General features: G+C 50.9%; 1 protein-coding gene across 1 annotated transcript in view; it reads right to left on the reverse strand.

Moving 5' to 3' along the window:
- Nucleotides 1–1,155: 1,155 nt before the first annotated feature.
- bace2 (beta-secretase 2) overlaps nucleotides 1,156–12,388 on the reverse strand; it is a 70,910-nt gene continuing 59,677 nt past the window's right edge. Inside the window, exon 9 of the mRNA XM_078408777.1 lies at nucleotides 1,156–2,337. Within this exon, the coding sequence (XP_078264903.1) occupies nucleotides 2,096–2,337 (242 nt within the window). The 3' untranslated portion in view covers nucleotides 1,156–2,095. The remainder of the gene's footprint in view (nucleotides 2,338–12,388) is intronic.

A 12,388-nucleotide genomic window follows, 5' to 3' on the forward strand; every position in this document is an offset into this window, starting at 1 on the left:
TAAATGGAGAGAAACTTACTGTTTGCTTGGCTCTATACCTCAGGCTGATAGGTGATGTTCAGTACGGCACATAGCTTAGCTAAATCTTTTTTTTAAACCCCACCATAGGCAGATAACTACATCAATATCAACCTCGCCGGCAATTTTAAAGTTGGTCACAAACTCTCCTGATGATGGAGTCATTCAAAGGCAGACGCATCTGCATCCGAGTCATCCTCATCTCTCACTCAAAGTGACCAGATTTCATTGTCATAGCTCCCAGTGGATAAGAGACACATTTTGGGGGATCTCAATGAGGAGCTGTCCCATACACCATCCTCTCTCAATAGATTGGGACTTTCCTGTGTCTTGCGGACAGGTCGCGAGGAAATTCCCCCCCCCATCTCCCGTCGAACTAGCCCTCTGCAAACTACACACAAGGCTGCAGAATCCATGGTGTGGTGCAAGCCGAAACCAGCAGTGATGCTTCGAAAGGTACAAGCTTTTCATCTCATCGTCTGGGAGCTACAAGGGAGACCCATTTGGTTGCTGCAATTAGGCTGAGGCATTTTGGCAATGTTGAGGCCTGCAACGGTAATTTAGAACTGAGACCATGAAACGGACAATTGACAGTGCTGGCCCAGACAACACAAAGGGTGTTCAGGAAAGGAGTGCAGACATGCATGGTTGGAGCTGCACCTGGAATTAAAAACAAGTGGAGCAAGTTACAAGGCTGCAATTCCGCTTGCTGGCTCCAGATGGCAGCAGACGCTCATGGCTGCCTTAAAGTGTCTCACTGTGTGAAGGAGGCCTGGATCAGAACGAGACCCACGAACACAAGTTGGGCGCAGGTGTATGGCCCAGTAAGCTGCGGTGAGCCAGTCATAGACAACCAGGCAGATCTGGGAACATCGTAGACACCTGCGGCCAGCTGGGTGGAGGTGCCAAGGAAAACTTTGAAGTTACTTTGGTTACTTTGAAGTTCCAAGAGTTTAGCATGAAAATATTGCCATAACCGTGACAGTTTACAGCAAAAAAAATTAAAAAGCACCTTCAGATAGACACAAAAAGCCGGAGTAACTCAGTGGGACAGGCAGCATCTCTGGAGGGAAGGAATGGGCGGCGTTTCGGGTTGAGACCCTTCTTCAGATAGAAACGTCACCCATTCCTTCTCTCTAGAGATGCTGCCTGTCCCGCTGAGCCACTCCAGCTTTTTGTGTCTATCATTGGTTTAAACCAGCATCTGCAGTTCCTTCCTACGCAAAAAAACACTCAAATATAAATGGAAAGTAAAACAAAAAACCACCATTCATTCAATTGAATTGGCTTGTGATCCGAAGGAAGAAAAAAAAAGTATAATGGATGCATGCCTAGAAAAAGTGTCCATTTTTCCTTGTCAGGTTTTTCAAAATGGCCGTGGACAAGAATCGTGGGATCAGCGGCATTTTATGTAGCTCAGTCTCCTGTGTTGTCCTAAGACAAGGGACAATGATATTGCACTTAGAAAATCCACCCACAACTTCGTAACTCGCAACTCCACACTAAACAACAAATAAAATGCCCACAGGTGTCAGAGGTAATGGGGAGAAGGCAGGAGAATGGGGTTAGGAGGGAGAGATAGATCAGCCATGATTGAATGGCGGAGTAGCCTTGATGGGCCGAATGGCCTAATTCTACTCCAATTCCTTACGACCTTATCCTCCAGAGTGCGAGGGCAGAGAAATAACACCATTATGATCAGCACAAAAATGCCTGCATCAAGCAGGCTTCTTACTAAGACAAGGTAGACACAAAATGCTGGAGTAACTCAGCAGGACAGGCAGCATCTCTGGAGAGAAGGAATGGGTGATGCTTTGGGTCGAGACTCTTCTTACTAAGACAGTTTGGACAACTTCCAAGTGGTGACAGGTGTAGAGATAAGCTTACTCCATTGCAGTCTGCATTATAGGGTAAAGACAAGTGCAAACTGCAGTACATGGTTAAGGTTGGGTTTAGCCACCAATGTTTGTTGGGCACCAGGGGATGCCGGTGCCGTTAGTGCAAATACCGCCACGTCGGCTCCAAGGTGCTCTTGGCGATGAGGTGCGCGCGCGTGGGCGTGTGGGGGGCAGGTGGTTTACTTCCAGCGATGCCTGATCAGGGACGAGCCGTCGGAGAGGCCATTGCCGTTGCGCTGGCCGCAAGGGACCACCAGCAGGATGATGGAGATGAGGAGGGAAATGCTGCACAGCGCGATGAGGGCGTAGGAGACGATCCAGAGGGCAGGCTGTGTCCTTGGCCTTTCCCTGAAGCAGTCGCTCGAGACATCAGTCGCCGAGAACGGACCAGCAATTTCAGAGACCGAGACACCATCGACGACTGTGGGAAGAGAAGAAAAAAACAAGTCCAATTCAGTGCTCAGTTGCTCAAAGAGTTCAGACACAAGATTCTGGAGTAACTCGGCATGTTTCGTTCAGTTCAGAAATACAGCGCGGAAACAGGCCCTTCGGCCCACCGAGTCCGCACACCGACCAGTGATCCCCATGCACTAGCACTATCCTACAATTTACAAGGGACAATTTACAATTTTTACCAAAGCCAATTAACCTACAAACCTGTACGTCTTTGGAGTGTGGGAGGAATCAAAAGATCTCGGAGTAAACCCACGCCGGTCACGGGAAGAACGTACAAACTCCGTACAGACAGCGCCCGCAGTCGGGATCGAGCCCTGGTCTCTACCGCTGTAAGGCAGCAACTCTACTGCTGTGCCACCTACTTGAAGTACAGCTGTACATTTGTTGGCTTGAAATGATTTCAGTGATGTACGCCCACTTAATCTGTTCCGGCTCATTGGAAGAGAGCTATGACTCTGGAGGAAACTGGAGCACCTGTAGAAAACCCACGTGGTCGCAAGGGGCAACGTAGAAACTCCATAGACAGCACCCATAGCTAGGATCGAACCCACGTCTCTGGCGATGAAAGGCAGCAACTCTACCACTGTGAACTGAGTCAGAGTCACAACCAGAGGAAGGGTCCCGACCCGAAAAGTCACCCATCCAGTTTCTCCATAGTTGCTGCCTGAGAACAACTCAGTTACTCCAATATTTTGAGTCGATCTTTAGTATAAACCAGCAATGCCGCAGTTCCTTTTTGTTGCTTGGAATTTACTGATTTTCCCGAGGGCAAAATTCATAAGCCATTCCTTCATGATGTCGCATGTTGGCACTTCAGGTATTAAACGTAACTGTGGCCACGAGGGACCGTAGATGCTGGAATCGTGACTGGAACATAAAGTGCTGAGGAACTCAGCGGGTCAGGCGGCAGCCCTGGAGAACATGGATCGGTGATGTTTCAGGCCTTATCTAGACTGATTGCAAGTAGCGGGGGAAGAAAGCTAGGAATGAGGTGGGGGGGAGGGACAAAAAGCCTGGCGAGTGATAGGTGGCTGCGGGGCTTTGATTAGCAGGTGGATGGTCAAAGGGCGGAGATGAAAAGGAGCGACGATGTGACATAAGGGTGTCAGATAAGGAGAGGAGTGAAATGGAAGGCTGGAGGGAGGGATGTAGGTACAGATGGGGGGGGGGGGGGGGGGAAGAAAGAGAGTGGGTGAAATGGTAGTGCACCAGGGTGGGGGGGGGGGGAGAAATGGTCCTGTTCCTGTTATAACATCCTAATTTTAAGGCACAAACGTGTCAATGTACTGCACTGGGCCTTATCAAACCCTAATTACGAGATCATAAGTTCACAAGTTACAGGAGCGGAATTAGGCCATTCGGGCCATCAAGTCTATCCCGCCATTCAATCATGGCTGATCTATCTTACCCATTCTCCTGCCTTTTCCCCTATAACCCCGACACCCGTACTAATCAAGAATTTATAACCATAACCATAACAACACTTTATTGTCACTCGGCACAACACCGAGCGAAATTTCAGCAGTCACACAAAATACAGCAAAAAAGAAAAGAACACAGGACACCCGACCCCAACACAAACATCCATCACAGTGACTCCAAACACCCCCTCACTGTGATGGAGGCAACAAAACTTCCCCTCTCTTCCCCCCGCACCCACGGACAGGCAGCTCGACCCCTACCGAGGCAAACGACACGCACAGCCCCCGCAAGGGGATGGAAGGCCCCGCGGCCGAGCCGCCCCGGGCACCGAAACGTCCCGCGGCCACACCGGGCGATGTTAAGTCCAACGGCCGAGCCGCACCGGGCACTGAAACGTCCCGCGGCCGAACAGCGCTGACGATGTTAAGTCCAGCGGCCAAGCCGCACCGGGCACTGAAACGTCCCGCGGCCACACCGGGCGATGTTAAGTCCAGCGGCCAAGCCGCACCGGGCATTGAAACGTCCCGCGGCCGAGCCGCACCGGGCACTGAAACGTCCCGCGGCCACACCGGGCGATGTTAAGTCCAGCGGCCGAGCCGCACCGGGCACTGAAACGTCCCGCGGCCGAGCTGCGCCGGCAATGTTAAGGCCCGCAGCCGAGCCGCACCGGGCACTGAAACGTCCCGCAGCCGAGCTGCGCCGGCAATGTTAAGGCCCGCAGCCGAGCCGCACCGGGCACTGAAACGTCCCGCAGCCGAGCTGCGCCGGCAATGTTAAGGCCCGCAGCCGAGCCGCACCGGGCACTGAAACGTCTCCTCCTTAAAAATATCCATTGGCTTGGCCTGCACAGCGTTCTGCGACAAATGATTCCACAGATTCATCACAAAATTCTTCCTTATCCCCTTTCTAAAGGTACGCCCTTTTATTCTGAAGCTATGGACTCTGGCCCTGGACTCCCCCACTAGTGGAAACATCCTCTCTGCATCCACTCTAGTCGAGTAGAGCATCTGAAGAAGGGTCTTGACCCAAAACGTCACCCATTCCTTCTCTCCAGAGATGCTGCCTGTTCCGTGATGTTACTCCAGCATTTTGTGGTCTATCTATAGCACAACTATTCTCAGCCAGAGTTTTAGATGACCTGTGGGCAACTCTGTTGCAGGCCCAGTTTTCTCCAGTTTTCTCCCCCCCCCCCCACTCTCCAAACTACAATCAGTCTGAAGAAGGGACCCAGCCCGAAACGTCACCTATCCATTTTCTCCAGAGATGCTGCCTGAACCACTGATTACACCAGCGTTTGTATCTATCCAGTTTTTAACCATTGTGCAAATTTGTCTGCTGTTGTACATGTCAATTTTGTGATGCAGATATTTTTAGTTTAGTTTAGTTTGGAGCTACAGCACAGAAACAAGTCGTTCGGCCCACTGAGTCCGTACCAACCAGCGATCCTCCCACACTAACAGTATCCCACACACACACTGGGGACAATTTACAATTATACCAAGCCAATTAGCCCTACAAACCTGTACGTCTTTGGAGTGTGGGAGGAGACCACAGTACATGGAGAAAACCGCCACAGGTCACGGTGAGAACGTACAAACACCGTACAGGATCGAACCCAGGTCTCTGGCGCTGTAAGGCAGCAACTCTACCGCTGCGCCACCCATATCCTCTCACTGATATTCCCATTTGAAACTGGATTCCACTGGAAATGAGTATCAGAAGCTGAGTTGCTGGTGATGTTACAGTGCTACGTGCATGGCACATACAACAGAGGTTGAACAGACATTCACAGTAAGGAACACATCATTGCAGAGTTAGTCGGAAAGAGGTGGGGAACATTTGAAGGGCAAGTCGCTAAGTTGTGATAGAAGACGTGTCTCCTTTCTGTCAAAACCTGAGGGAAAGAAAAATGCAAATGCTAAAAATAAACCAGTGACTTGAAGCAACCCTGTTCCATTTATGAAGCTCAGCTGAGAAGAAATTGATGCAGAGATAATTGACTTCAGCAAGCCCGAGTTAGCGGTTAGCTCATTTAGTCAATTTATCTTTTCCCTATGTTATATGCAATTTGCCTCTTCTTGACTTACGCTAGTTTTGTGGGTTCTGAGGTGACCAACACAGGAACCACAGCCCTTTACATAGATGGGGCAGGAGGTGCCATTCATAATATCCTCCGTTGTGTAATTTACGCTAAAACTCTTTGATGGATGCTCTGCCACTTTCACTTCCTTCAGCTCTCATTTGTTTGAAAACATTCACCGAGATCAAGGGGATTAATGTGTTTGGTCAAGAGTGTTTTATTGTCATATGTCCCAAACAGAACGATGAAATTCTTACTTGCAACAATATAATAAACAAAAAGTTATGATACATATATGTATTATATAAGATACACGTATATTTCACACATATATCACATATATATCATATCATATATATATGTATACACCATATATATATCTCATGTACATACACACATCATATCATATATACACATATAACATGTATATATACACACATGTCATTTATACCATACACACACACACATATATATACACACAAACACATATATATAAGTGCCATCCCACTTTAGATAGTCCCTCTGTCCCTCTATTCCCCTCCCCCTTCCCAGATCTCCCTCTACCTTCCTGTCTCCACCTATATCCTTCCTTTGTCCCGCCTCCCTGACAACAGTCTGAAGAAGGGTCTCGACCCGAAACGTCACCCATTCCTTCTCTCCTGAGATGCTGCCTGACCTGCTGAGTTACTCCAGCATTTTGTGAATAAATACCTTTGATTTGTACCAGCATCTGCAGTTAGTCTTATACTATATATATATATATAAATATATATACCATATGATAATATGATATGCATGTCATGTGATACATGATATATATATATATATATAATTGTATGATATAGGAGATCATATGATAGAGCTCTGAAGAAGGGTCTCGACCGGAATCATCACCCATCCCTTCTCTCCAGAGATGCTGCCTGTCCTGCTGAGTTACTCCAACTTTTTGAGTCTATCTTCGGATGCGAAAATAGGTTAAAACAGAACCATTGTCAACTGGTGATCGGTGTCAGCGTGGACATGGTGGGCTGAAGGGCCTGATTCCATGGTACATCTCTCAACCAATTCAATCAAAATATAGCACGTGAGGTATCCGTGATTAGCTCCACTCCCCTGCTTCATTAGCCCAACACATTTACCTACTTCAATTACCCGTCCCATCTTGCGTTGTGTGCTATTGTTGAAGCTACTTCCCCCTTCTTTTTAGGCCACACGTTCCAGATGAAACCTAGCTGAGAAAAATAGTCCTCTTCCTATTTTGCCAAGTATCAGTTACTTTGAACTGACAAGACCTCTGTGATAGGGATTACGGGCAGGACTGCAGCCTATTGGTGGTGACGGCAGGGTGGTGAATCTGTGGAATTCTTTGCCACAGAAGGAAGGCTTTGGAGGCCAAGTCAGTGGATATACTTAAGGCAGAGATAGATAGATTCTTGATTAGTCCAGGTGTCAGAGGTTATAGGGGATTGGACACATTAGAGGCAGATAACATGTTCCCAATGTTGGGGGAGTCCAGAACAAGGGGCCACAGTTTGAGAATAAGGGGTAGGCCATTTAGAACGGAGATGAGGAAGAACTTTTTCAGTCAGAGGGTGGTGAAGGTGTGGAATTCTCTGCCTCAGAAGGCAGTGGAGGCCAGTTCGTTGGATGCTTTCAAGAGAGAGCTGGATAGAGCTCTTAAGGATAGCGGAGTGATGGGGTATGGGGAGAAGGCAGGAACAGGGTACTGATTGAGAGTGATCAGCCATGATCGCATTGAATGGCGGTGCTGGCTCGAAGGGCTGAATGGCCTACTCCTGCACCTATTGTCTATTGTCTATTGTCTATTGTTATGGTGTCTTTGCGAGCAGTAATTAAACAATAATTAAACAGATACACAACGAGGAAATGGTATGAAACAATTCACAAAGTACTGGAGTAACTCAGCGATCAGGTAGCATCTCTGGAGAACATGGATGGGTGACAATTCAAGTCAGTACCCTACTGCAGACCGATTGTGGTAGAGAGTGAAGGAAGAATGCTGGAAGAGAGGTGGGGGCAGGACAAAGCCTGGCAATGCCGAACAGATAAAGGGGAGGGGGATTTAGATTGGAAGACAATTGGACAAAGGCCAAAGATAAAATAACAAAAAGTAAGAGATAAGGAGATAAAGGTTAAAAGAGGGTTGAATTGTGAAGCCAGAGAAAAGGATAGACAATAGACAATAGGTGCAGGAGTAGGCCATTCGGCCCTTCGAGCCAGCACTGGCATTATCATATCATATCATATCATATCATATATATACAGCCGGAAACAGGCCTTTTCGGCCCTCCAAGTCCGTGCCGCCCAGTGATCCCCGTACATTAACACTATCCTACACACACTAGGGACAATTTTTTTTAAACATTTTACCCAGCCAATTAACCTACATACCTGTACGTCTTTGGAGTGTGGGAGGAAACCGAAGATCTCGGAGAAAACCCACGCAGGTCACGGGGAGAACGTACAAACTCAATGTGATCATGGCTGATCATTCACAATCAGTACCCCGTTCCTGCCTTCTCCCCATAACCCCCTGACTCCGCTATCCTTAAGAGCTCTATCTAGCTCTCTCTTCAATAAAGGTGGAATGAATGAGCGAATGAATGAATGTTTATTGGCCAAGTATGTACACATACAAAGAATGTGCCTTGGTGCTCCGGAAAAAGGGTTGGTCATGTTTGTAGGTTAGTTACCTAGAGGGCGGACCATAGCGCAACGTTAGAGTTGTTGCCTTACAGCGCCTGAGATCCGGGTTCAATACTGACCACGGGTGCTGTTTGTATGGAGTTTGTACGTTCTCCTTGTGACCGTATGGGTGCTTCAGTTTCCTCCCACATTCCAAAGACATACAGGTTTGCAGGTTAATTGGCATCTGTAAATTGCAAATTTACCCTGGCGTGTGGGATAGTGCTAGTGTACGGGACGAACGCTGGTCAGCATGGACTCGGTGGGCCGAAGGGCCTGATTCCACGCTGTATCTCTAAAGTAAAGTAGAATTGGAAAATTCAATGTTCATATCGTTGGGCTGTGAGCCATCCAAGCGCAATACAAAGTGCTGTTCCTCCAGTTTGCGTGTGGCCTCGCTCTGGCAATGGAGGACGCCCAGGACAGAAAGGTCAGTGTGGGAGTGGGAAGGGGAGCTAAAATGGAGAGATCCAGGAGGTTTTGGCAGAGCGAGGGCAAGTGGAAACAATACGTATTTACCAGTGATTCAGTAGTGTTGCTGGCTTAAGTGGCGGCGCCTAACGGCTGCGGCTCGCTTGCAGTCTGTATGTCTTTTTTCCTTTTTTTTTGTTGTTGTGTGTCGGTGTTGGGATGGTTTTTGTTTTTGTTTTGGTTGTGTATGTGGGGGGGTGGTGGTGTGGGTGGGGGGGTGGTGGTGTGGGTGGGGGGGTGGGGGAAACCTTTCTCTTTTAGGTCTCTTCCTCACGTCGCGGGGTGCGGCTTGGCCGCGGGGCCTAACATCGCCCGGTGCGGCTCGGCCGCTGGACTTAACAGTGCCCGGTGCGGCTCGGCCGCGGGGCCTAACATCGCCCGGCGCGGCTCGGCCGCGGGACTTTTCATCGCTGGTGCGGCTCGGCTGCTGGACTTAACATCGCCCGGTGCAGCTTGGCTGCGGGGCCTTCCATCGCCCGGTGCGGCTCGGCCGCGGGGCCTAACATCGCTGGTGCGGCTCGGCCGCGGGGCCTAACATCGCCCGGTACGGCTCGGCCGCGGGGCCTTCCATCGCCCGGTGCGGCTCGGCCGCGGGACTTAGCTGTGCACGGCTCGGCCGCGGGGCCTTCCATCGCCCGGCTCGGCCGCGAGACGTTTCAGCGCCCGGTGCGACTCGGCCGCGGGACTTTTCATTGCTGGTGCGGCTCGGCCGCGGGACTTAGCTGCGCACGGCTCGGCCGCGGGGCCTTCCATCGCCCGGCTCGGCCGCGGGGCCTTCCATCGCCCGGTGCGGCTCGGCCGCGGGGACTTCCATTCCCTTGTGGGGACTGTGCGGGTCGGTCGGGGACGAGCTGTCTGTCCGTGGGCGTGGGGAAGAGAGTGGAAGTTTTTGCCTCCATCACAGTGAGGGGGTGTTTGGAGTCACTGTGATGGACGTTTGTGTTGGGGTCATGTGTCTTGTGTTCTTTTTTGTGTGTGACTGCTATGTAGTTTCGTTCGGTACCTTGGTACCGAATGACAAATAAAGCTCTGTTGAACTGTTGTTGAACAAGGTGCTGGAATTGGGGATCAGCTAGAGGCTTGAGCACATGGGTACTGACACACAGCGCACTCACACTCTGACACTGCGCACACTCTAGACTGCTTGGTGCAGAGAGAGTCGGGACCCACAAGGGACCACAGAGGGTGGACTCTGGAGCTAAAACAATCTGGCGGAAGAAATTCAGTGGGTCAAGCAACGTCGGTGGGGGGCACGAGGGAGAGCAGTCCTGCTGCAGGCTTTAGACACAAAACAATCGAAGATTCCTTTCTGACCACAGATGCTGCTCGACCCGCTGAGTTCCTGAGACGAGTTGTCTGTTCAATGAATCAATGATCCTTTGTCACACGTTCCTCTGTAAAATCATGTAGCAGACCTCACCCAGGCAGTGCACAGTCTGAAGAAGGGTCTCGACCCGAAACGTCACCCTATTCCTTCTCTCCAGAGATGCTGCCTGCCCCGCTGAGTTACTCCAGCATTTCGCGCCAATCTTCGACGTAAACCAGCACCTGCAGTTCCATCCTACACAAGTCTCGCGACGTTTCGGTGCCGGCAAATACATGACGGTTCGCGGGGACGACCAAAATGGAGGAGGAGACGGTGGCAAAGGGCCTTTGTGGCCAGCTACAGCGTGGACGAGAAAATGATGCCAAAATGGCACCTACTGCATATGGACTCGTTGGGCTGCTCTGTGGGTACTGCACTAACTGGGGCGATTGTGCTTATGTACGGGGATAGATCATGTGATAGAAGCAGAGTTAGGCCATTTGGCCCATTGAGTCTACCCCACCATTCAATCTATCTCTTCTCCCTCATTAACCCCATTCTCCTGCCTTCTCCACCTGACACCCGTTCTAATCAGTCATTCTAATGAAGTTCAGAGCAACCCCAGCTAGAGGAGCCGGGTTAACCAAACAATAAGCTGCTCATCTTCCTCATAATACACAAAATCCCCAACAACACCCGTACTGATCAAAGTCTTGCGGATCTGTCTGCAAAAAAAATGTATTTCACTGCACCTGCTACACGTGACAGTAACGAAACCGTTAACCATCTGAACCTGGACGGTTCTCACTCCCAGTGACTGTATGGCCTGCTGACATCAGGAAGGACGATGCATGAATAATGGGGACCTGGCCACAGGACTGCGCCTGATCCAATTGAACCTGTAAACCCGGTGTTAAGAGCCACCTTCAAAACCCGAGAAGGAAGCAAATGGCACAAGTATGGAAAGAAACAAGAGTTGATAGCCTCTGCGTACTGACGCAAGCTCCAGCTGGTGATGCTCCAAATGTCAGGAAGGGGAGCACATTCGTTTTCCTTCCACGCACGGTGGCACAGCGGTAGAGTTGCTGCCTTACAGCGCTTGCAGCGCCGGAGACCCGGGTTCGATCCCGACAACGGGTACTTGTCTGTACTCCCCGTGGCCTGCGCTGGTTTCTTCCGAGATCTTCGGTTTCCTCCCGCACTCCAAAGACGTACAGGTTTGCAGGTAAGTCGTGTTGGTGTAAGCGTAAATTGTCCCTAGTATGTGTACGATAGAGTTAATGTGCGGGGATCGCTGGTCGGTGCGGACTAGGTGAGCCGAAGTACCTGCTTGCGTGCTGTATCTCTAAACTAAACCAAATACGGATGGTCATGCAGGCCAGTGGTTGTAACAAGGAGGAGTTGGCTGCGCCTAACGGCTGCGGCTCTCTGGCAGTCTGTTGTCTTTTTTTCTTTTTTTTTTTGTTTGTGTCGGTGTTGGGATGGTTTTTGTTTCTGTTTTTGGCTGTGTATGTGTGGTGGGGGGGTGGGGTGTAGGGTGGGGCGGGGGGAAACCTTTCTTTTATTAGGACTCTTCCCCGGGGCGCAGCTCGCCCGCGGGGCCTTCCATCGCCCGGCGCGGCTCGGCTGCGGGACTTAACATCGCCGGCGCGGCTCGGCCGCGGGACGTTTCAGTGCCCGGTGCGGCTCGGCCGCTGGACTTAACATCGCCCGGTGCGGCCACGGGACGTTTCAGTGCCCGGCGCGGCTTGGCCGCTGGACTTAACATCGCCAGCGCGGCTCGGCCGCGGGACGTTTCAGTGCCCGGTGCGGCTCGGCCGCGGGACGTTTCAGTGCCCGGTGCGGCTCGGCCGCGGGACGTTTCAGTGCCCGGTGCGGCTCGGCCGCTGGACTTAACATCGCCCGGTGCGGCCGCGGGACGTTTCAGTGCCTGGTGCGGCTCGGCCGCGGGACGTTTCAGTGCCCGGTGCGGCTCGGCCGCTGGACTTAACATCGCCCGGTGCGGCCGCGGGACGTTTCGGTGCCCGGTGC

This window comes from Rhinoraja longicauda, chromosome 12, assembly GCF_053455715.1.
Source record: "Rhinoraja longicauda isolate Sanriku21f chromosome 12, sRhiLon1.1, whole genome shotgun sequence".
NCBI classification, from domain to species: Eukaryota; Metazoa; Chordata; class Chondrichthyes; order Rajiformes; family Arhynchobatidae; genus Rhinoraja; species Rhinoraja longicauda.